This window comes from Schistocerca gregaria, chromosome 2 (genome assembly GCF_023897955.1).
Source record: "Schistocerca gregaria isolate iqSchGreg1 chromosome 2, iqSchGreg1.2, whole genome shotgun sequence".
NCBI classification, from domain to species: Eukaryota; Metazoa; Arthropoda; class Insecta; order Orthoptera; family Acrididae; genus Schistocerca; species Schistocerca gregaria.
The window spans coordinates 917504536-917531184 of record NC_064921.1 but is presented as its reverse complement, the minus strand read 5'-3'; the positions used below and the strand labels follow the sequence as shown (position 1 = coordinate 917531184).

The 26649-nt window shown below is 44.7% G+C and overlaps 1 protein-coding gene across 1 annotated transcript in view; it reads right to left on the bottom strand.

Moving 5' to 3' along the window:
* LOC126335349 (segmentation protein Runt-like) overlaps positions 1–19937 on the bottom strand; it is a 107534-nt gene extending 87597 nt beyond the window's left edge. Inside the window, exon 1 of the mRNA XM_049998534.1 lies at positions 18759–19937. Coding sequence (XP_049854491.1) covers positions 18759–19194 — 436 coding nt within the window. The 5' untranslated portion in view covers positions 19195–19937. The remainder of the gene's footprint in view (positions 1–18758) is intronic.
* Positions 19938–26649: the final 6712 nt, after the last annotated feature.

Here is a 26649-nt window from a genome sequence, read left to right as displayed (position 1 = left end):
CACTTAATTTAGAGGGGCTTTGGAGGCTTAACCCAATAACGCGTGTCCGTTAATGCTGTGGGCGGGGAGCCAGGTGCGACGCCCGCCGCCGACCGTGCAGTCGACGCCGCCCCCGATCGCCAAATTAATGGCGACGCCGCCGCCGCCGCCTCTGGCTGGTTGGCTCCAACACTGCAGCGCTCGTCTGCTTACGTGGTCCGGTAATCGCCCAAGGTAATGTCGTTTCGCAGCCGACAGTCACTGGACTCTAGTTTTTGTCTTCAATATATCTACGCCATACTGCAGAAAAATTACAAAGCATTAGCCTAGAATGAAGTCGTCGAGGTAGCGGTGACTGCCCTGCGGGGGACTCAGGTTCAATGCCCGGTGCTGCCAGAGATATTTCCTTTGTAGGAGGACTTGAACGGGGTGCTTGCAGTGCGCTGAAGGCATCTGTCCGAGTAGCAGAGGCACCAGGTCTGCTAACCCGACTGCGGTGTGCTGATCCCGCGAACCTCCATACTGCATCCAGTTGGAAAAGGATGACACGGCAGTCGGACGGACACGATTGTCCATTCTATGGCCAGAACGGTGGAGTTTCCTTTTTCTTTTTTTTCTTTGGGTGTCTTCCGCAATTATTATTAACAGCAAGTGTGTTAGCCACCTTCTCCAAGTTCTACTGACTCATAACTAAATAAATAAGTATAGATGCTCTGTTGCATATGTTTCTACCATGGTGAGTGCGTTGTTCATTTTAGCTGGTGTGCGTAAGACCTGGTCGAATGAATCACTGGTTGCACATCGACTCTTATTACGTGGGTAACCAATACATACGGGAATCTGGTGGTTTACTCTGGTGATAACAAATAAAGAATCTCTACGTTCTATTTGCGCATGGGCATGGTTGTTTGGTTGGTTTGGGAGGGGGGACCAGCCAGCGACATGATCGGTCCCGTCGGATTAGGGAAGGATGGGGAAGGAAGTCAGCCGTGCCTTTTCAAAGGAACGATCCCGGCATCTGCCTGAAGCGATTTAGGGAAATCACGTAAAACCGAAATAGGGATTTGAACAGTCGTCCTCCCAAATGAGCATCCCGTCTGCTAACCACTGCATCTCGCTCGATGCATGGACGTGAACAAGTCAAGATTTGGAAGAAGATTAAGGCCAACTAATGGTACTGTATGTTCTTTAAATGAACAAATAATGATAATAACAGTAATAGTAATAATAATAATAATAACAATATAAAATTTTAGATTTCAGCCAGTAGCAAGTCTTCGCGTAGTCGTATTTCGTTAGCTTGAGTGCTGCTTATTTTACCAAGCAGCTAATTTGTCCACACAACCCCGAAGTTGAGACTTCTCTCACCTTAGAAAAAAGTGGCCACTGAAAAACCCAGGATTCTGTATCAGTACTCATCAGTTCCTAAAGACTAGACCATGAAGGTGGTCGACATATGGAAAATACAGAGAGAGAGAAAGATAGACACAGAGAGAGAGAGAAAGAGAAAGATCAAAAGGAAAGTGTACCATCCGCACTTACAAATTGGTTGTAATGTCCGAAAAAGAGAAGTAAATCTAGACAAAAGCGTCGCAGTCTTGTTCACCTGCAAATTTAGACTCCTCTGTCCCTTCCCTACTACCATACGCCCTTTGACGCCTGAAACTTGCAACGGAGCGATCTATTTAGATCGTAAAACACACAGACACACACACACACACACACACACACACACACACACACTCACACACACAGGGGATATTTTAGGCGAACCATCCGCCACTTATTATTTTGTTGTGCACATAATACGTCACAGTTTCGGATAAAAGACCGAGTTCCACTCTCAATAAACTATTTAAGAAAAAAGTCATATGTCAAAACCTTTAAGGGCTGATGACATTTAAATCTTTTGCTTTCAGTATCCTGAGTGCCCTCCACAAAGAAGGATGGAACTTCATTATGGTGGTCTACGGTGATTAACTACACTCTCTGACAAAAAAAGTGAATCACCGAGAAGACATGGTTGGCTGTCAATGTAAGCTTGTACATGTACATATCATTGGTAGGTATGTAAATGATTAGCGTTGCAATTCTCTATGGCAGGTAGAACGGTCACCAGGGTCCCTTAGAGTTATTCGTGTTTACTGTTGTTAGCAAGCCTGGTAGGACTTGCGAGGGTTGTCCAGAAAGTATCTGTTTGCGACTATTTATAGATCTGCCGTTAGGAACGTACAGAGCGAACGAAGGGCTGTCTTCAGAGGTCTACTCTGGATGGTCTGCAGCTATTTACATGCGTTTTGGCAGTAAATCTCCACAGTGGGCATATTAAGCTGCAACACACCCTCAGCCCTAAGCCGGTTGCTGGGTTACTTCCATGGCTACGAAGTGGATACAGCTCTCGTAGTTTGTCACTTAATTTCTCCTTTAGGTCTCCAAATACCTTCACCTCGTAAACCGTATCATTTGCCACCCCTTTGTTGTGAACTTACGCTGGTTGTGCACAGATCTGTCACTTGGATGAAAGTGGGGCAACATTCCAGCCACGTCATCTGTAATCAGAATAATGTTACATCTTTGAGAGCAGTCTATCATTTGGTTGTAATAAGGACAGGATGACCGAATCGGTCGAATGACACCGAATTTCGATGTATCGCCGGAGCCATGATGGAAAGTCAGTGTCAAGTTGTAAACAGATGATATTTAAACAGAGATGACCAGAGGGTCACCCCTACATTCATGTGGTGGACTAGAGAAATAGTCGATAGCAAAACTTATTGGAAACATAAATGGGGACGCCAATTGTTAACCCCTAGCTGCTAGACACTGTCAGCCAAGGGGACGGGTGGATTCGCCAAATTGTAATGAAGCAAACACAACGTTCTAATCCTCCGAGGAATATAATGGCATCTGCTAGGTGGTACTTAGGTCTGCGTAAACGTCGGCCCGTCATAGCAGCAATTCCCTTATTCACTAGTCACAGCCAAAATTTCAATCTTCCCGTAATGAAGTTTTTCATCTCCTCCCTCCTGATCCGTATCCAGCCAAACGCTAGGAATGCTATGTCTTCCCTGTCACAAGATGAAAGTAGGACATTCACAGTTGCATAGGTCACAAGTAGTTTGTGAGCAACAACATTGCTGGTTTTTATTTATATCATGAAGCCACGCGGCTAGGCCCAGAAATATTTCGTCGAATCTTCCGTACTTCTGTTGGCTGTAGAACGTGTTAAAAAGTTGTAATAACACGTTTGGCATCCAGAAGATTTACCCAGAAACCTTGCTTCGAAGTAGAAGTTCGCGAGTCCGTCTCAAGAGCGGTCTGCGCATGCCACAGCCACGGGCAGAATAGTACTATACTAAACCGAGGACAGGGAGACTTTGTGGAGTTGGTCTCCCTCCACTCGTGCCAGCCAGCCATGTATGTACCATCACTGAGTGGCACAAGAGTGAGCGATGAGATAGGAGAAGCGAACCTGTACTGGACTGCCGATCGATGAAGTACCATGTTTTACCTAGAAAGGGCCCCAATCGCCTTGTTAAAACGCACCAGATATGTTTTGATTTCATAGGGAATCAGAATTTAGACGACACAGTGCTTATAACTATTGCAGATGACACGTAGGAAGAACCACAAATCTCGATATTCTTCCATGGGGAGCTGTCATTGTGTTGTTCTACAAAGTTCACACTGTAAAGAAGTGTTTGAGTCGGCGCCGCACTTGATGGTTTCGTCCCAAAACCGACAATAGTCGAAAACATAGGATTACTTTCGTGCACAGATATCTTCAACATCTATTTTCGGTTTATGATTATGCTTGTAACCTTCCAACTTATTAGAGTGCTGAGGGATCCCTTACGGGACAAATGACATTTAGAGCCTAATTTAAAGACGTCATCTATTTTCTTTCCATCTGTCCATGCCGAAAAGGATACACTTCTGCGAAATATTCATGATGACATTTACAACATATTACTTTCGATAGCAACTTACACCTTTCACATGATCGAAATTACTAGTTTGTTATAACGTAATATAAACAGAAAATACATAATTACATATTAAATACTACTGTGAGTTTTCGATGAAAAGAATGTTAAACAGTGAAACGTACTCAAATAATCTGTGCATGTGGATTCCTACACCAAACCAGTAGCCATATCTTTATTATGAGTTGAAAATAACTTATACAATACACTCCGTAAACTGCGAAGTACAGTTAAGGCGTGCGGACGAATGACACTGATTTGCCCGTGTGTCTCGGAATGAATTCCTCCTATTAAATGATCCTAATTGTGTGTAAAGTAAGAAAACCAGCAAAGACAGCACGATCGGTAAATTGAGTTTTGTAGCATGTTTCAGTATGTTTGGTGTTTACAGAATTCTCGGACAACAAATGTATTAGGAAATCTGGATAGACTGTAAAAGGAAATGTGTTTCCGGAGCAAGGCATAAATCTAAAATGGCACTAATTTAAACAAATACGACTGTCACAGCTCGGTTGTTTGAGGTATGCCATTTTTTTAAATTCTTCGTCTTCGTTTCTTTTTGGGTTACTTCTTGTTAAATCTTATTTTGATCTGAAAATATATATGAAGAACACATTTGTTTCCACATATTTGCTGTTCCTGAACTGCCCGTCGATAGTGCCTTTGATTATTTTGCAAAAACAGATATAACGTCTGATGGGATAGCCACAATCAATGGTTTTACAATGTTACTTATAATCCGTCTTGATTGCAAAATTTTTATTCACTTGACGCAGCATGTGAAGGTTGCTACGTGTGGACGGGTTACTCCTGTAACCGGAATTGCAGATCTGAAGATGGTCCTAGAGGAACCGAAGCCGTTCAAGGGAATAAAAATTATGCAATCAAGATAAATTATAAGTACCTTTGATTATTAGTGACACGACCTTACAATACCGTCTCCACGACAGCGTGAAACTATAGAAGTTGACTTTCTCTGTTTAAGACGACTGTTGAGAGTGAAGAATATGTGAACCAGATTTCTCTGCGAACGATACCCTCCATCCTTGTAAAACAGTTGCGTGTGTGGTCACATACAGTATATTCGGTGGCAGCAAGAAGGCGACAGTGAAACACATATTCTTGCTTACGTTAGTTCGTCTTTAGCTTAATTTATATCGAATGACATTAGTTGTTCGTTTTTTAACCATTTTTCAGTTGTCGCTTTCGCCACCTGTTGCGTGTAGTCTTAATACGATGTCGCTTTTGAGATTAGAGTTTCAGCAGAGGAAAACCGTATCTCAACTCTAGTGACTTTTGAACCATTGAACTTGCTTTTTACAGTGTTATTTAATGAAAGAAAAGCTGAGCATTTACCTAAAATCTCAAAGGGCTAAACAAAAAGGAACACTGTAATACATTATTGCTCTTTTCCTTATTTCCCTTTTGTTTTCTACCCCCACACCCATGATACCTACAATTGTCTCATAATTTCGCTTTTTTGCCCAGTACCAAGACGCTTGTTCCCTTATTTTGATGTCCAGGGGGCAGAGCCCCATTATGACTATTAGGGCCCCCCTAGAGATGTTCTGTAGGCCCCCATAGATCTCAATATCATACTTCTCTGGGCCCTTCTCACTGTCATGGCGGGCACAACCCTCGTGAGCCTGTGCGCCCAGACTCCCGAGCCGTAACCCACTACTGAAGTTAGGATGCTATTACGGTAAAGTTTAATAAGCTGTGGCCCCGATCTTGCACTTGAAGAAACACCTGGGCGGTCAGCGTCTTCAAGACGATGACGAAGTCAAAACAGTGGTGATGCAGTGTTTAACAAGACAGGCGGCAGACTTCTATGAGAAGGGTATTCAACAACTGGTACAATGTTATGACAAGTGCCTCAATATTGTCGGAAATTACGTAGAAAAGTATCCTACTGGCCATTAAAATTGGTACACTACGAAGATGACGTGCTACAGACGCGAATTTTAACCGATAGGAAGAAGATGCTGTGATATGCAAATGATTATCTTTTCAGAGCATTCACACAAGGTTGGCGCCAGTGGCGACACCTACAACGTGCTCACATGAGGAAAGTTTCCAACCGATTTCTCATACACAAACAGCAGCTGACCGGCGTTGCCTCGTGAAACGTTGTTGTGATGCCTCGTGTAAGGGGGAGAAATGCGTACCATCACGTTTCCGACTTTGATAAAGGTCGTATTGTAGCCTATCGCGATTGCATTTAATCGTATCGCGACATTGCTGCTAGCGTTGGTCGAGATCCAATGACTGTTAGCAGAATATGGAATCGGTGGATTTAAGAGGGTAATACGGAACGCCGTGCTGGATCCGAACGGCCTCGTATCACTAGCAGTCGAGATGACAGGCATCTTATCCACATGGCTGTAACGGATCGTGCAGCCACGTCTCGATCCCTGAGCCAACAGATGGGGACGTTTGCAAGACAACAACCATCTGCACGAACAGTTCGACGACGTTTGCAGGAGCATGGACTCACAGCTCGGTTACCCTTGACGCTGCATCACAGACAGGAGCGCCTGTGATGGTGCACTCAACGACGAACTGGGTGCACGAATGGCAAAACGTCATTTTTTCGGATGAACCCAGGTTGTGTTTGGAAGCGTGTATTCGTCATCGCCATACTGTCGTATCTTCCGGCGTGATGGTATGTGGTGCCATTGGTTACACGCCTCGGTCACCTATTGTTCACATTGACGGCACTTTGATCAGTGGACGTTACATTTCATATGTTAAGACCCGTGGCTCTACCCTTCATACGATCCCTGCGAAACCCTACATTTCAGCAGGATATTGGACGACCGCATGTTGCAGGTCCTGTACGGGCCTGTCTGGATACAGAAAATGTTCGATTGCTGCCCTGGCCAGCACATTGTACACATCTCTCACCAATTGAAAACGTCTGCTCAATGGTGGCATAACAACTGGCTCGTCACAATACGCCAGACACTACTCTTGATGAACTGTGGTATTGTGTTGAAACTGCATGGGCAGCTGTACCTGTACACGCCATCCAAGCACTGTTTGACTCAATGCCTAGGCATATCAAGGCCGTTATTACGGCCAGAGGTGTTTGTTCTGGGCACTGATTTCTCATGATCTATGCACCCAAATTGCGTGAAAATGTAATCGCATGTCAGTTCTAGTATAATATATTTGTTCAATGAATACCCAGAATGAGATTTTCACTCTGCAGTGGAGTGTGCGCTGATATGAAACTTCCTGGCAGATTAAAACTGTGTGCCCGACCGAGACTCGAACTCGGGACCTTTGCCTTTCGCGGGCAAGTGCTCTACCAACTGAGCTACCGAAGCACGACTCACGTCCGGTACTCACAGCTCTACTTCTGCCGTTTATCATCTGCATTTTTGCTCGGTGTGGCAATTTTAATGGCCAGTAGTGTAGATTAAGGTGCAGGCTCTCATGTAAAAACAAAATTATTGTGATATGTTAGCACGCCTTTTTTTTAAATTTCGTAACGGGACTTTCTTAGAAGACAGGCCTCGTACTTAAATATTTATTAGTTTTGGGACACAGTGCAAGCATGCAAGCAAATCGTATTCGGGCGAAGTGATTTCCAGGTGCGCAGCACGCTGCAGAGAGTGAAGAGGAAGTCCGCAATTCGATCTGTTCCATTAGGTGCCAGTGGAAATGACGCTCCATCGGCGCCGCCAGCGGTCCTTGCAGAACGACGCCTGACACTCGCGTGACAGCGCGTTCGGGGGCGGCGGCGCGCCCGGAGCTGCGCCGGACAGGGAGCGCGGGCCGGACTCCAGACCCGCTAATTCGCGACGCGTCCGCTTGACAGGCGGTCCGTCGCGCCCGACGAGTGAATTTGTCGCCCGGGGGCCGGGCTGTCAGCCGCAGCCGGCGGGCCCCCGCCACTGTGCGAGCGCGCGCTCTGTTTGCATAAAATATAAGCCGTGTTGGTTCGAGTGTTATTGGATTCTTGAGGGCCGCGCGTCGCCTCATAACGCGCCGGACCCACCTCTCCTCGCCGCCCACCGGTGAGTCATTTTGGCGTCCCGGACGGCCCGCCGCCCCCTCCCCCAATCGATATCGACTGCGCGCCGCCACGTCGAGCTAAATGATCGACTTTGTGCCCGTGTTAATCTGCCCAATTCGGAGAGGGCGCGAGGCAGGGAGGCTGAGCGCAGGGGGGGAACGCCACCGACGGCGACCATCGGCGCTCTGATTTCTGCAGAGAAAAATAAATAGCACGCCGCGCCCGGCAAACGAGCTCCGTATTAACTGAGTACTGGAAACAATGTCGTCTGCCCCGCGCTGTCACCGGCGGGGCGGCCTCTAGATAAATATTTGATCCCCGCGTGCCGTGCGGCGCCGACGCGATGCCCGATTTTGCAGCCATCAAACAAGGACCGGGCGCGCTCGCTTCTCTGCCGAAACCTGGCAGCAATGAATGTTCCGACAGTGCCAGGGGAATTGTGGTTAACACTCGGAGCGCTTACAGTTTCTGCTGAATGGCGTCTTTTGCCTCAAAAATATTTCGATCCAATGGTTGTTTCTGAATATTACATTTTACAAATAAGTTTTTCGTAAGTAAGTTTAGTGACTGATCTACTTAATGTCACGTGGCAGTAAATCATTATTCCTATTTCTTAATTGTCGCTTTGCCGGCCGGAGTGGCCGTGCGGTTCTAGGCGCTACAATCTGGATCCGAGCGACCGCACCGGTCGCAGGTTCGAATCCTGCCTCCGTCATGGATGTGTGTGATGTCCTTAGGTTAGTTAGGTTTAATTAGTTCTAAGTTCTAGGAGACTGATGACCTCAGAAGTTAAGTCGCATAGTGCTCAGAGCCATTTGAACCAATTGTCGCTTTGTTCTGGGATACCGTATGTGTTACCTACATTCCTCCACGAATCATTACTGTACACGACTTTCGTGATACTTTCGCCATTTCTCAGATCCATGTTGATATCATCCTTTCATCTCGTCCATGCCGTTCCTTCGCCGTTCACTGATCGTGAGAAAAAAAAGAAATGTGTGCGAAATCTAATGGGACTTAACAGCTAAGGTCATCAGTCCCTAAGCTTACACACTACCTAACCTAAATTATCCTAAGGACAAACCTCCGCCGGGATCAGCCGCACAGTCCATGACTCCTGCGCCCGAGACCGCTCGGCTAATCCCGCCCGGCCTATCTGGAGAAAGCTACTCGCTGTGGTCTTCGATCTTCCATCCTAATTATGTGCCCAATCCACATCAGCCTTCTTTCTTTCATCCTCTGGCCAAAATCGGCTTCTGCCTATAGCTCTAATTTTTCAGTATCCTCGAGTCCTATGACTGGGGTACTCTCTCGGGGCCAAATATTTTCGTTCATATCTTTCTATCGAAGACTAGCTTTTGCTCATCACTTTTCCTCAGTGTAAATGTTTCCGTGTAGAGCTGCCGGGAGAATTACACTTTAATTTAGCTTGAGTTCAAAATTTCTCGAAACGGCTCTCCTTTAATACAAGTTCCGTAATCTAAAATATGTGTTCTTCGCTGCTGCGACCCTTGACTTAATCCCAGTTTCCATTTCATTTGTTCGCTGAAGATGGATCCAAAATGTTTAAATAGGTCTATTGTTTTAAGAGTGAATTCATTCGTTGGCAGTGGGATACCATCAATGAATGCGTTCCTCAACACCATGTACTCTGTTTTGGACTCGTTAATTTGTAACCCTGCTTTCCTTGCAGCATCTCTGAGAGAACTTGTCCGTAAGTTCCAACTTTTCTTTGCTTTCACGTATTAGAACAACACTGTGTGTAGAAGCCGATTTAACTTTGAATTCCAAAACACATTTCTTTATAATTTATGAACACTCCTGATCACTTGTAGCGTTTAGTTTGGAGGAGGAAGTATCTGAGTGAAATACCATCTCAAATGAAATGCCCTTCCATATTTCCTGCTATTGGCTTTCAAATAGTTTCAAGCTAGTAGCTCATTAAAAACGGACCTGGCAAATTGAGTATTTAAATACAACACGCTAATAAATGTACGGATCACATTAGGAAATGAGAAACTGAAAGTATCAGAAGAGTTTTGCTATTTGAGCAGCAGATAGGACGTAAAACGCAGACTGACAGTAGCGAGGAAAACGGTTTAGTAAAAAAGACTTTTTTAACGTGGCACAAAAATTTAAACGTTAGAAAGCATTTTCTGAAGGTATTTGTCTGGAGTGCAGCCTTGTATGGAAGTGTAAAGTTGACGATAAACACTTAATACAGAACGAGGAGAGAAGCTTTTGTAATGTGCTGTAGAGGAATGCTGAATGGTGGCTGGGTAGATCGGGTACCGACGGAAAGATGCTGAATCGAACTCAGCAGAACTTACATCCCACAAATGGTTCTCAAGAGGACATACATACGCCAAACGCCGAAAGCTCATACTCTGATCCGCTCAGACTATATCAGCATTGTATGAACAGCACCTCACCCCTCAAGACAGTCGCCGCTAAGAAGAGCCCAACTGGACGTTCTACAAGTAACAGTAGTTATAGTTCACTGGATTTAGGATTCAACCAAAGGTGAAGACAGATTATTGCTTGTGGACACTGTGCTTTTACCACGCACCAATTAACTATTTGCGAAGTTTCCATTAATAAATTATTCTAAATTGTTGATAATCTGTCTTGTCTTTTGCCACAGTATTGCCTAACCCTATTTGCTCCTGTGACGGGGTTGTGTAGCTGCTGAGTGCAACCAACAGCGACAACAAGTACTTTTTACGATAGGGGGTTCTCTTTTTGCCACATTTATGTGTGTGCTTGGTAAATGCAACAGAGACAAGGCTTGACTACGGTAAGAATGTTCAAATAACAAAGGCTATATTAGTTATGCAGAGATGAAGGGTCTCGCACAATGCAGAAAGACTGAGTGGAGGGATGGACCAGATCACTCTTCGGACTGCAGACTGCAACAACAATGAAAGACATTACAGCTCCCGCATATATCTATTAGGACCATGGCGTCGTTCTGCATGTACTTTATTATTGACACTCACAAATAATGTGGTGGACATAACCTTCTGAGCAAGGGTACTAGGTGCCCGAAACCGGTGAAGAAAGTAAGTTTCTTTTATGCAACTGATTGCTTACTATTTCATTGTAAATTGTCCGCTCCTGGTAGCTGAGTGGTGAGCGTGACGAAATGTCATACCTGAAACGGTCTACAAGACGGGAGGCTCTTAGCCACACGGCATTTCCATTTCCATTGTACATTACAGCTAAGTTGATATTTTTCTTAACGATTGTTACACCAAAAACTGGGCAATACTTCGAATATTTACTTTCGTTGCCCCGTCAGCTTTCTGGATGCTTAGATGCGAACGGTCCCGATATCCTCTACTGTTGCAGTCCATTTTTCTCATAGCCGTTCCGACACTCAATGGCCTCAGCTATTTGTTCTATGCGTTCCAATCTTAGAATTCCCCTACCATATTTGCCTCTAGTACCAAGAACTCTACACCGTGTCGTCTTAAGACGCGTCCTATTATCATGTACCCTGTTCTAGCTAGTGTTTTTACCTCATACTCTTTTCCTTTCCAATCTGCGGAAAACCTCCTCATTTCTATAGGAATCAATTCACTTAATTTTTAACATCGTTCTGTAAACTATATCTCAAAGGGTTCACTTCCCGTATTTTCCGTTTCTTTTCCAATCCTTGATTCACTTAGATGCAGTGCTGTGCTCCAGACGTACTTTCTCATAAATTTATTTTTCATATTAAGCCCTATACTTTATACTAGCAGACTTCTTTTAGGGAGGAGTAATCTCTTTTACCATTCAGGTACTCTTTTTATGTCCTCCTTGGTCAATGTGCCATGAGCTGTTTTGTTTGACAGACAGGTGAATTCGTACATTGTCTGCTACATGGCACCAGTTTTTATAAGTTTGTCGCTAACATTGTTTCTGCTGCTCCTCAATACTTTCATTCTTGTGTCTCAATTGTAATTCTGCGCTGTATGACTTCACTGCATTCAACAAGTATTGTAAATTTTCCATATTTTTTCAGAGCATAAAGTGTTATCAGCTAATCTCATCATACTTCCCTTCATCCTCAATTTGAATCCCAATTCTGAAACTTTCTTTTATTTTCGTTACTGTTTCTTCGATTTACAGGGTGAACTTTAGAGGGGGAAGATTGCCCCCCCCCCCCCCTTATGCCCTTTTCAATCAAATCACTCCTTTCGCGATATTCAGTTCAATCTTTCAGTGCCATTATATCATCTCGTAACAGATTTCCTGCAGTGCGCAGACATTTTTAACTGCAATGGCTCTGCTAGTGAAAGAATCTAAGAGAGTATGTTCGACATGTAAAGGTCCTTGGAAGTGACGTACAACATTAGTTGAGTGTTAATTCCGCCTCTAGGATTAATGCATACTCTTGTTACTCCTGTGTTCTTTTTCATCTCAACTCCTCATCAGAAAGAACAAGCTTTCTTCTGCGGAAAATTATCGTTTGCATTCCTTTCCAAATAGAAAATGTTTTTTGCGCAAAAATGTAACTGTCAAATTGATTGTCACCCAGAAGTAAACTGTTACATCTTGTCATTTATTGGCCGGCCGCGATGGCCAAGCGGTTAAAGGCACTAGAGTCTGGAACCGCGCGGCCGCTACGGTCGCAGGTTCGAATCCTGCCTCGGGCATGGACGTGTGTAATGTCCTTAGGTTAGTTAGGTTTAAAGTAGTTCTAAGTTCTAGGGGACTGATGACCTTAGAAGTTAAGTCCCATAGTGGTCAGAGCCATTTGAAACATTTTTTTGTCATTTATTGTAGAATCAACTATGATATCTGAAGGTAACGTTGCAATTGAAGTCGGTGACAAATTCATTAATTATGTGCTGTCAAGACTGTTTAACAGAAGTTTACAGAATTTCTTTTCAGAAACAAAACTGGGCCAGAGTATGAAGATTTTTCCCGGTTCAAGTAAATCATTTTAGACGGAGTGCCAGCAGGATTAGAACAGTTCCTGGAAAATGGCTCAGTAGCGCCCCCCTCCCCCCCCCCCCCCCCCTACACACACTCCTGCTACCTTTTCCAGCTGAGCTCTTGCTTAGTATGTAATATCGTTCTATCTTTATCAGGTTACTTCCATCGAATTCCGGAGGATCCATCTTCAAACAATGGACCGCAGTTTGTATTTTCTATTCTTCTTCCTTGATTCCTTTAGATGAATCTTGGTAACCCCTTCCCTTTCTTTCCAGACTGAGGTGCAACATCACAATCAAAGATGTTCGAGCTCTGTTCGTATTTCAGTTTAGCTGTAACGGTCTGTCGCTCCATTTGTACGAGAAGTGGCTTATTACGTGGAAGACGTACAGCGAAACTTACGACTAACTTCCAAAATCCCTTGCTTTTTCCTCCGTCTCCCTGTACTTTTGGTATTACCGATATGTTTTTTCATGATGTCTTCCTTGAGAACAAACCCCCTATAATTCCACAAATTGTTGAAAAAACACAAGAATGCAATTCCCGTTTTGCAGAGAAATTAATGATGGAGAAAAAGCTAGGCCTGTACAGAAATTAAATTTGGACATGAAGGGTGCGGCTTATTTAAGAAAAAAAACACCATCTCCTGCAAGATGGAAAATCGGAATAATATCATAATTCAGAAGTTCAAATCTTTTATTCTGATTTGTGATTTAAGAGCGTTGTTATTAATCGCTTCTAGGGAGAATTGTCAGCTACAGAAATCATAGTGCAAAGTTCAGTTTGAAAGGGGACAGGGGCTGCCTACTTTGTTACTCTCGACCAAGTAAATTACTTTTGTAGGATTATGTTTCAAGTTATTGAGATTTGTAACCGTGCTTTTTCGTGGTGGGAAAGAGAGTGCTTCCTTTTCCCACTAATTCTCTCCTCTTTTTCTAGTTTTTCTACCAACTTGTATTCATCAACCTCAAATTTATTACTGTGAACTATTTCAGTGCCGTTTTTCAAGTCAAAACTACGGTTACACCAACTACAGAGCCTGTAGAATTAGTAATTTTTGCTTCTAATCTATCCTGACTCTTTGCATAGATCAACAACTAGCCGCGGTATTCAAATTAGTTTCCTCTGCAAATAGTTCGAAGATATCGGGAATAGCTTTACGTTTTGTCTGCTTCTTGGGAAAAAATGCGCATTATAATGCTTCATTCACGTTAGCTTGGAATCTCAGTTAAGGTATCATACACTGTATGAACCAAATCACCATATCTAATTATGGGAGCCCCGAACATGCACGCCGAGGAATTTTATTTCTTCTACATTTTCCACTCATGACATGAGAAGCTTCTGGGAGGGACATGGTGTAAATTGATATTTAGCAGGTCAATTCGTGATGGAAACACCAAACGAACTGCAAAAGGAAAACAGAAGACATTCTTTTTTTAGTAGAATTGTTGCTTCAGAAAAAAGTTATCCCTTTCATTGTGACAAGGTTTCGTTGCCTTTTAATCTAATTTACCAGAGTTTTTGGTAATCATCTGTAGCGTCACATAGTAAATACAGTGATCTGTTTCAAAATAAAGTACTAGTGTGTTGCATCTATTCAAATAAATGTTGCTGTTTGGTCATCATCTTCAATAAAAATATTGCCTGAAGACGACGAAATACTTCGAAATTTCAGTACAGTCCTGTATAACACACAATATCCCCTGGACTAGAAATACTGAATTTTGAACTTAAACTAACTGAGGTGATACCAGCGAGCACGTAACTTAAGCTTGGTGAAACGCAGATCTTGTAGCTTAATCGATGTCGGTGAGTCTTCTTCTTGGTACTGCGTCATTATCCTGGTAAGGTAGTTATATGAAATTAGTTCTGACATCAAGCGACTGCTTCTTGTTCTATTCCTAGCTTTTTTGAGGCACGTTGTTTACAGATGAAGTGTTCATGTTCGAACTGCACTTGTTCATTTTTAATTTTTTATTCAAATATGTTCAGCTCTGTGAGCAACAACAAATGGCGAACAACGCTTTTAAGAACTGCACATTTGCAAAAGCCCCATTGCCCACAAAGCAGGAAAGAGGCGGCCCGATGATGGCTTCCAGGTGCCAATAATTAGAAGGTGTATCAATTTCATATTATTTCCCGTATGTTAGAAACGTAAAAGAAACTACAGTGTGAATTATGGTATGTGTGTTGATGAAGCATAAAGATGGTGGCGCAGTCGTAAGACACTCAATTCGATTTTGGAAGACGGTGGGTCAAATATATGACAGGTCACCCAAAATTAAGTTATCCGTGATTTATTAGAATTGCTTAAGGCAAATGCTGGGATGGTTCCGCTGAAAGGGCACGACCCATTTCCTTCCGCCTCTTTCCACAATCCGAGTTTGTGTTTCGTCTCTAATGACTTAATCGCCAACGGGACATTAAACCCTAATTTTTCATCCTTCCTTCATTCCATCTCTTTTCTTCCACGGTTTCAAAACTGTTACTACACAAATGTTGTCACTGCACGACCGAACGTCACAGAAACAGTAAACTAATAAAGTGCGGCCGTGGAGCAATAAAATTAACGGACAACACTATGAAATTATCCGGTAATATTAGATGGCGGTGTACAGCATCAATCAGTCATTTAACCGTTTGAAGGGGTAATAAACAGAATTTCAGGGCCGTGTTTGTACATAAAATGTCAGTTCTGTTATCAATAATTTATCGACGATTCCCACGAAAACAACAAACGATGTTTACGCTGAAGAGCACTAAAATGCCTATGTCTTCATCGAGAAACAAAACTAACTCTGCAAGTACAATTTTTTTATCAACTTCAAAACCGTGGAACAAAAATCGCGAATTCAAACAGACAGACGAACACGTTCTTCTGGTGCAGTCAACAGTCATTCTTAATATTAACATCACAAACGCTACAAACATTTTTTGATAGAATTTAACCATCACATTCTAAAATTAAATGTATGGTACGAAATACAGTATTATTCTACATACAATGGAAGTGGTGCATGAAAGTGATCTCAACTCGACGATCATAGCGCTTCAGTTGATGATAACGGGAGATGCTGTGGTCTAACCAGATTCAATCCAGTAACACTTAGTATTATAGATGTAGTACTCAGATGAGACCGATTAAGAGGAAGACTTCAGTATTTTTCCCACAAAATAAAAGTAAGGATATCGCTGTGGTGGGCGATGACAATGAGATATGAAAACCTAAAGCAGCAAAATATAACAGCCACTTCACGAGTTGTCAATAACATGACTAAAGGTCTCAAATTTTGCAACGAAAAGTATATTAACAGCATCTATGTGTGAATTATTTTGAGACATTTATCGATATTTTCTGTTAAACGATGAAGGAGAGTTGCACTGCAATAATATTTTCACCAAGGTATCATGAAAAAAAAACTATTTCTGCTGTTTTAAGTTCCATTGCCTTGACAATGGAAACCGTTCGACCAAAATTAAGAAAGTTCTGAATATATTCTGAAATAGTGGTGAAAGTTTTTGGGAAAAATATAGGAACTGAGACGTCCCTGCTGTTTCAGAATCAGTTGCAATTGTATATAGAGTACTGTGTTTACTTACAACAGCACCCCGAAATGGATGGTGGAAATACTCTTTTTTTCCACGATATACGCTAACTTGAAGAATTCAGTGAATTTTTCATCCGCAAACAGCTATGTGAACAAGGTTTGGCCTAACAACTCCCATCACAGAAACGTAAGGAACCACTCAATACTACAATCGCATTTATCATCAGAATAGTGAACTACATCTTCCTTTTTATCACTGACAATGAACACACAAGATGCATAGAAAATATTGCCATACATCATTACAAAGACATACAGGATATGGCTTAATTATTCAGTATCAACAATCTGAATTGTAGTGCTTTAAAAACAACATTACGAGTATTTCATGGAACGAGATAGTAACTTGTAAAGCGCTGGTAACTTCTGATAAAGAACTTAGTTGACTGTTCTTTGCACTTTGAATGTAACCCACACTGGCAGAAAAAATTATTTATTATTTACAAATTTGTGGTGTCCGAAACAGAGCTCCGTCGGGGAAAATGAACAAACGTCGGCGCACGTTTAGGAATCGGTGAGCGTGAAGCACCGACAGTTAGGGTAAGAAACTAAAAGCAGAAATAGCACCGGATTTACTTTCAGTACCAGATCGGTCGATATTCATGGTTTTCTTTCGTTGAAAATAATCTTTTAGATATCTGAATTAGTAGGAATGTACAGCCAAACCGTCTTAGGTCGCGTATTATTCGACGTATTTCAGTACTTTCGCTCATCAGACACGTGCCTCCTCAATTATTAATTGCATAACCGACAACAGTTAGATACAGCTCCGCTCACAAACACCGACAAGACAAAGTAACTGAGGTAATGAACACCTGACGATGCTCGCGTCTGACGACCGAAACTAGTCAGATAAATCAAATAAGGCGCAACATGTGACGGTTTATCAGCCCGCTAATTAGTGCCTGGGCCTGCTGTAGGTGACGTCTGAGTTTATTATTCTTGTAAGGTATCGGTAGAAACAGTGAGTGAAACTACCAGAAGGTAGGCTCGCCTCTGGTAAAGAACTATGCTGACATTCTTTGAATTGTAAATTGAAACTACAGAGGCGTAAAAAGGAAATAATTTGAACTTTTACAGGATTATTCACTATCGAAAGATCTTCGTCCTATAGATACGATGTAAAGTCGGCTTAAAATTCTGGAACAGTGTTCAGGACGGTTCTAGGCGCTTCAGTCTGGATCCGCGTGACCGCTACGGTCGCAGGTTCGAATCCTGCCTCGGGCATGGATGTGTGTGATGTCCTTAGGTTAACAAGGTTTAACTAGTTCTAACTTCTAGGGGACTGATGACCACAGCTGTTAAGTCCCATAGTGCTCAGCGCCATTTGAACCATTCTTTTTGTTCTGGAAGGTCGTGGTCAAGTTAAGAAATGAGTGACACGAACTGCGTTAAAATTCCTTTCTTTCTTCCGCTGAAGAAATCCGTTCGGACATTTGAATTCCACTATTTTTCGTAAGGGGTAGCTCAATCTAACGCATGATGAAAGCGTACTCAGTAAGCTTTAGAAGCAACGTTCGGTAAGGAATATAGGAATCGAGTTGCGGTACTGTGATTTCCAGGGGGTGCTGTTGAAAGTTTACACCTCTTAAAACGTTATTTTAATGCTTTTCTGAGCATTTTAGGGGTGTGAATACAATATTTGTTTTCATCACTTCAAATCCAGCAAAAGTTCTATCAGACCGCATCTCAAAATCTACGGTTATGACTTTTTCTTCGACAGAGGTAGCGGTTCGGCCTACGGGTGTGTACCGACACAGTTCAAGCACTGTATCAGTATACTATTAACACTTGCATACCGCTCCTCTGGTTAGGGCGCCTAAAGACAAAATTACAGCTCGCACAGAGGAATTGAAGCCGTGTTTCATACAGGAAAAGAACGCGAAGAGCCCTGACCAGTAGTAGGCTATAAAGCGGAGTACCGTATGCCACGCGCTTCACTACAGTGTGCAGAGTATAGATGTAGGATATTTTTCAACGACCTGGTGGAAAAACGGGCTGATCAGCTGATTAGTGCGCGAGATTGTCTGCTGCCGCCAGCACAGTGTGACTGTCGGAGGCCTGGCAGCCTAGGTGAGGGCGGCCTCGCCGGCAGCAGGTAGCACGGAGGTGCGGCGGGCAGTGGCGACGCCAGAGGCGGCGGTTCGCGACTGCGCGAGGCACACGCGCGCAGCGGGCCAGAGGAGGGGGCCAGGTTCGAAACCCGGCGCCGGCGCCAGCCGACGTACTCACCCCTGCCGCTGCGGCCGACGAAGCGCAGGTCGTTGAACTTGGCCACCTGGTTCTTCATGACGGCGGTGCAGTTGCGCAGCTCGCCGCAGAAGTTCTCGTCGTTGCCGGCACGCACCGTCACCAGGGTGCCGTCGACGATGTCGTCGAGCGCGACCACCTTGAAGGCGACGGGCAGCGACTTGTTGGAGCGCCAGTGCGAGGGCAGCGCCGAGCAGAGCACGGCGGGGCTGCCCGTCTGCACCAGCTCGCCGTGGTACTCCTGCAGCGCCTCGTGCAGGCTGGCCAGCGCCTCCTCGCCGGCCATCACGCACCGGCTGACGGCTGAGCCGGCGCCGTCGCCCGCGGCGTCCACGGCCGCCGGCAGATGCATCCGCTGCTGCTGCTGCTGCTGCTGTTGCTGCTGCGGCTGTCGGCACGGCGCCGCGCCCGAGCTCATATAAAACCAGACACTATGCACTGGGTGTCGTCGCGCCGGCTGCTAGTCCCCGCGCCAGCCACGCATGTTTGTCCTCGCAGACTGACACTTTTTTCCCGACTCCCCCGCGCCGCCTGCTCTCTGACGGCTGCTGCTGCTGCTGCTGCTGTCGCCGCGTCGCGCCCCGCGGGGGTGGTGAGAATATTCGCCTCCCCCCTTCCCCCTCCTGCCGCGCTTTTTTTCCCTCCTAGCGGCTCCTTCTCTCCCGCTATCCCCAGCGGGTCTCACCGAAAAAAAGACTGTTAGCCGTGGTGGCGGCGTCGGCGGCGGCGGCGGCGGTGGTGGTGGCGGTGGTGTTCCCCCCACCCACGCCGGGGTGCGCGGCGCGACGTCGCTTGCGGCTCGCCCCCTCGGACACACCGCCGCGGCACACAACTTTCACACTAGCCGCCTCCGAACTTTTCCGAAGTCGGCCGAAGCCGGAGCCAGGCGCGCGCTTTTCGCTGCGTGGTCCTCGCGCCGGAGCGAGAGAGAGAGAGAGGCAGAGAGAGAGACGGACGGGGAGGGCGACAGACTGGTATGCGCGCGCGGACCCCCTGAACAGGGCTAAAAATCGAACACGCTGGCGCGCGCACGCACGCACGGGCGAGATTTGGCCGAAACCGCCGGCGCCGGACACACACGGCTGCCGCCGACAGCGGGCACGCCTGCTCCTGTTGCTGGTAAAAATGCGCGCGCGCCCACCCCGACCGATGCTGCCGTGTCGCCAAACAGGCCGGCACTGGGAGGGTGGGTGAGGGGACGACTTTTTCCTTCGTCAATATCGCCCCTCCCGCGCCGAGCTGCCACCGCCCCCCGCACTCCACGCGCCCCGCGCCATCCCCACCCTCGAGCGCCGGCCTCCCCACGCGCGCTCTTTTTACCCCCTCTCTTCCTTTTCGGGACGTGACTGAAAAACCTGTTTTACGATGCGGGCGCGCCAGCTGCGGCGCGACAGAGAGCGCAGTCCGCGCGCCGCCGGCTGCGCGACAGAGACGGGGGAGTCCCCTCCCCTCCGGATCCCTCCCCCCCCCCCGCCAGCCCCCCCACCCGGTGCGCTCCCACCGCAGCCGCCGCCCTCCTCCAATCCGTGGCGCGGTTAGTGCGGTGGCCACCGCCCGCGTTCTGCGGCCAACCGGCGAACTAAAGCCGGCCTCACGTATCCGGTTGGGCGAGGGAAAGAATGGGGCAAGGTGGCGGCTCCTCTCCCCCCTCCCTCGCCACCCGCACCGTCTTGTGGCAGCACTGCCGCCCTCTAGCGGGAAGCCTGCTTCAGTACCGCGGGCGCGATGCCAGCGGAAGGTAACGTCGGTTCTTCGCACCCGCTCGGAAGGTCTCTTGCGACGAAACATGGGGCACACCACAGGCGTAACAACTAAATAGCCCTGTCGGTATCTAGTGAGCTAATTAGCTTCTGTGTACTACACCGATATTCGATCGCAACACTCTTCACCGATGTAATCAAGTCTAAATAACAGTCAAAAAGCATTATGTTGTTATATAAATATGAACCATGCTGCGATTCTTGACGTTATTTCTAACTACCTTTTACAGACGTTATGCTTCTTTTTTTCTCAATGGTGACTGATTTGCTATTATTCCTTTCCACAATATGTGTGAATTCTTCCGTCGCCTATTGGCAGAACAATTATATATTTAAGGCTGAAAAAAAACTGCATTTTTGTCCTACTAATATCTGTTTATTTCAAACAGATTTTCCAGTCATTGCGCCATCGTCAGGATACAACTGAGTTTGATTGATACAAAACAATAAAAACAGCAACAGTCCACTGGTAATGGTACAAATAAAAAAAGCAGAGTGAGCAGCCGCTGGATTTTAGGTTTTGGTTTGCTATGCGTTTCGGAGAATTGTCTCCATCATCAGGTCGCTTTTCTACAGTTACTTTGCTTCTGTGAGGCTAACGACATCGAAATATCTGTCGCTGGACTAGTAAAGAGATATCTATTGGAACTGATGTGGCATGCCTGTAGCGTTGTGTATATTCTACGTGTACTTTCCTCGAGAGCATTGCATGTGAGCTGTTACAAACGTAACTAGAGACGTAACAACAATTTAGCTTCCGGCTTACACCTACAACTATGCTCTGAAAACCACTGTGAAGTGTATGGCTGAGACATTATACGTATTTTTGGCCAATCATGTGCAATGAACGTCTGAAAATGAAACTGTCGTTTCGGAATCTCAATTGTTTGTGCTTGTTCTGTACAGAACAAGAAGCAATTCTCTTAGCGCATTACTACATACAAGAAAATCTACACACTTCAAGTGTCAACATTGTTCCTCTGAAAAAAAAGACTATTGTTTGCATTAGCGTAAACATAAAAGCAGTTATCACAGTTGTACGACTTAACAATAATCTTTGCATATGAAATAACGTAAAAACATACAACATGCTTGTTAGTCAGTAAATGCTAAATACTGGTAACATGTCTGGTAATGACTGTAAACAGTGGATGACTTAAACTCGAATGCAGTGCTCTTGAGAAAAGCACACTGTGCCGCGCGGAGTAGCCGCCCAGTTAGAGGCGCCATGTCACGGACTGCGTGACCACTCACGCCGGAGGTTCGAGTCCTCCCACGGGCATGGGTGTGTGTGTTGTTCTTAGGATAAGTTAGTTTAAATTACTTTAAGTAGTGTGTAAATATAGGGACCGATGATCTCAGCAGCTTGGTCCCTTAGGAATTCACACACATTTGAACATCTGAAAAGCACACTGTGAACACACACAGGACTACTGGTTGCCACTCCACTTCCAAAACATTACTTCTTACTACTCCACGAAAACGATTCTTCAGTCAAAGTAACTTAAGTCTTCATATTTCGATGCCGTACACTTTGCGATGCACTTCAGAGACTTCAATCCATCATCATGTGGCATTTCCAGGGGTTGGTAGGAAACCAACTCCCTGGAAACCAACGATGTCTTCCATAAGTAGGTTTTCCACTAAACACGGGCAATGCAACCTGATGATGGAGGGAAGCCCCCGAAAAGCATCGCAAAAACATTTTAGACAGACAGTAACGGTTACAGTCAGCCAAACATTTCTTAGTATTAAAACCGAATAGCAACGTTACCGATTTCGAGCCAAAATGTACATCTACAGATGGTTGCACAGTTGTAAAATTACATTTAGCTGTCGTTGTACAGGCGAAAATGGCTGTTTTTCGTTGAGGTGGCGAATGCTTTTTGTGGACTGGTGGATTTTCGACAGCACCACTATCCCAAGTAACTTTTTCCACTACGAAAAACTATGCTCTTTACTATCCACCGCAAAAATGAATAAAAGTCGATCAGTCCTTTGGAGTACCGCCTCGCTTCTACTTTGACCATACCACATATACAGCGTAAGTTAAATTAACATCAGCAGCCGTCTGAGGATGAACCTGTCGGTTTGAAAACAGAACAGTATGTGCTTGTTTTGTACAGAACATCAAAGTGTTGGTTTAATACTTCCACGCATAGAACAAAATACACTTACTTCGACATAACTTCCCCCTTAAAAAAAAAAAAAAAAGATCGCAGTTTACATTACTGACAGCGGAAGCATCGGCAATCGTATATGAGACGTCAAAATTATTGGCCACTACTGCATTAAGTCAGGTTTATTGCAGTAACGTTAACAAATAACTGTGCATATCTGGCCACTGGTTTCTGATAAGTGATAATCGCCTTCACATAGCGCATGTGGGCCACTTGCAGAGATTGCAATACCTGGAGGGTCCTGAAGACGACTACCTTATTGCGCAGAATTTAATATTAATCGTTACAGGTGAACGTAGTTATTTGAATGACAAGAATAAAAGTGGTTTTACATTAATTAACTATCCACTGTGTTCTTTACTGCTCATCGCTAACATGAATAAAATCAGACCCAAAGAGTTACGGCCTCTTTTTTACTTTACCAATAGATTATTAAGTAGTCTTCTACCACCATAGAAAAAAAATTAATATTTACTCCTACGTCAAATTCTGTAAGCTATATGAATGTCTCTCTTGACGGGGGGACATTTATTTCTTCTCTTTGTTCGTCAACAATACTTGTTTAGCCAAACTGGTATCGCAATTTTGACTTTTTTCCTCTTATAATCGGCTGGCCTATTAGGTTATACAGATTCCATGATGTTATAGCTTTTCGAATGTCAGATCCAATCGGCAGATGTTTAGTAAATTATGATATGCGAGTTGTATTATCTGGTTTAGTACAACACCGAAAGTTTAGAGTTTCAACTCAATGTCAGCTGTGCATTCAGAATACACTAACATATTTCTCTACAAGCAGCAATCTAAATTCCCATAAATTTGTGATAAGACATTCTTTTACTCTCTCTGACGTTGCGCTAGTGGTATTCGCGGATTATTTAATTTAAGCACGCACATTTATAGATCGTCAACTTGTCGCTGGTGAAGTGCAATTTGGCAGATAGATTTTAAAGACGTAGGTTCAGGATGTAACATTTTATTGACTCCCTTCACTTGGAAATGTACGGGTCATCATCTCATGGCCAAACACAATGAACAAATTGCATAGTCGCGAAGAAAGGAAACAGCTCACTCTGTGGTAAGTATCTTTCGTTGTGCTCCGTATTACGGATTGTTCCATTTTGGAAATTAAAAGTGGCAGGGCGAAACAGGGGGAAAAGCCATTAATTTAGAGACTTTATTAACCTTAAAAAATGTCTGCACTGATGGATCTGATTAATATGCCATATTTTTGTTCTCTTTCAACTGAGTGCCTAGTAAATTCGGACTATCCTATACGTCCTCTTCGTTCACTGACAGTCACTCTATGTTGTCTTTGGATACAACTATGCAGAGGTGATGGTTTCCATTATACATCTGATCTCCTTTCATCGTTTGAGGACAACACTGAGTCCATTTCATTTTGAGTCCTAAATTGTGCTGTCACTTGCTTTGTTCTCATTCTGCCTGCTTAAGTTCAGTTGACTTTTACCACTGTATCAGTCCGATTAACATATTTTCGCTGTAGAACAGTGGGGGGACATGAAGCAAACGTTCTAAAAGAGTTACGTCGTACGTCGGCTAGAACCAAATTGACCAGTCCTGCAGCGAAAGATACTTACTGGAGTCAAACATCATTATTTTTGTGAATGTTGTTGTTATCAACATACAAAGAAAAGCTAATACACAAAATATGCCAGAAGTAAAACTATGATGTAGCATACACATAGGAAACGCAGAGGGACAAAGATCACCAACTCCCTAAAATACCAGAAATGTAACTGGTAGCTAGACGTCCACAGGTTACCAAGCGAGCATTACGAGTTCTCCGATCGTTGAGAAAAAATGAATGCAGAACCAAACGAACGGCTGGCTATGCTCTCCGTCTTCGCGATCCCAGGGTCCAGGTTGCTATGTCACTTAGTTAACACAGTGGACTCATATTAAGACGCAGAGGCAATGATATCCGTTATTTTCTGCGGGTTCCCTAAATCATTTAAGGCATCGGAAAATATCGCAAATTTCTGTTAATTGTGCTGACCTGGCGTCATACTTACCAAGCCAGGGTTACAAATCCTTCGATCTCTGAGGAAAAATGTGTGCAGAACCAGATGAAGGACAGGTTCTGCTAGTCGTCTTCGCCAGCCCAGCTAACAGCAAATAAATGGGTCCAAGCTGCGAGCCTAAGCTTGTTAGTTCATACACTGGGCTCGTATTCTGAAGAAGCAGTCAAAGGTGTGAGGCGTTGGACCTTCATCAGCTAATGTTGACTGGAATGAATCAATGGATTGGAAAATAGCTGACCAGTTGCAAGATACCAATTTATTAAACCTTGACCATGGTTCCGACGGTGTTAAAACCGTCCTCTTCAGGAGACACTGTACATAAAATCACATAATCTATAGCCAATGCGGAGATTATTGTCTCTGTCATCCACTTAAGCACCATTTAAAATACGTTATACATATTCAAAATCTTGAAATGGGGTGCTACTCCAATATTCTGTCTCGGGCAGATCATTACGTAACATAGCCGAAATTACAGAGAGAGGTACCAGTTATTATTTTTAAGCCGCTAACGATGGTTAAAATACCAAAAAGTCGGCTATTACAGAGTCCTATGCTCAAATCGATCTACAAATCAACGCTATAAATAATAATTTTCATATACAAATGAATAAAATACAAAACTTTCCTAAAATGTAACAGATCTATCTTGCCTGAAGACTCTCAGCAAGAATTCAGCTTGTATTGTATGTTAACCGGGGACCTAGAAACGACGGAGAGGCTCCGTCCCCGCCGCAGCCGCAATGGTCCACAACTCCACGACGACTACCCTAGTCCGCTTCTCTCCTCCGCCGCCCTACAACGAACCCACGGCTACTGTGCAGTTCGGCCCCCGGTGGACCCCCCATGAAACGTCTCACACCGGACGAGTGTAGCCCCTATGTTACGTGGTAGAGTAATGGTAGTGTACGCGTACGTGGAGGAACTTGTTTGCACAGCAATCGCCGACGTAGTGTAACTGAGGCGGAATAAGGGGAACCAGCCCGCATTCGCGGGGCAGATGGAAAACTGCCTAAAAAATATCCACAGACTGGCCGGTTCACCGGACCTCGACACGAATCCGTCCGGAAAGCCGTGCGTTAGACCGCACTGCCAACCGGGCGGGCTAAATTCAGCTTCATTGGCTGCCGGTGAAACCGTGCTTCACCGAACGAGATGGCGCAGTGGTTAGCACTGTGGACTCGCATTCGGGAGGATGACTATTCGAACCCGAGTCCTGCCATCCAGACTTACGTTTTCCTTGATTTCCCTAAATCGCCCCAATCAAATGCCGGTATGGTTCCTTTCAAAGAGCAAGGCCGATTTCTTTCCCCAGCCATGACACAATCCGAGCTTATGCTCCGTTTCCAATGACCTCTATGTCGACGGGACGTTAAACTCAATCTTCATTCCTTCCTTGAAAATGTGTTTCTAAGTGCAACCGCGTAGGTACCTCAGTCAACCTGCACCTTTGACCGTCTCTTCTATCAAGACATGGAATTTAATACGCACAGAGTACTTATACGCCCGTGAGAGATTTTCTTACTTTAATGTCGTCATTGGTTTCGTGCCGTATTTCGTCTTGTAAAGCCTTCGTACGAAAAGATTTACTCCTCGCATGTTGTGCGGCGCTTCTGCATAAGCAAGCTAAGAATCTTACAAGTTGTACTGAGAATGATCCGTCCCTTGTACGACACGTAGGATATGTTGCTGGTCAGAGTCCTCACTCATGGACAGACAGTAACTGCTGCCAGTTAACGAGCCGCGATGGAACGGTTCGGCGATTCGGAAGAAATGAGTGGATCGCTTCCGGAAAGTGCTGCGTTGTTGCACGACAACGCTCGGCCGTATGCAGCCTCGACTATTCGTGATTTGACGCTGCGTTACCAATGAAATATGCACGGACACC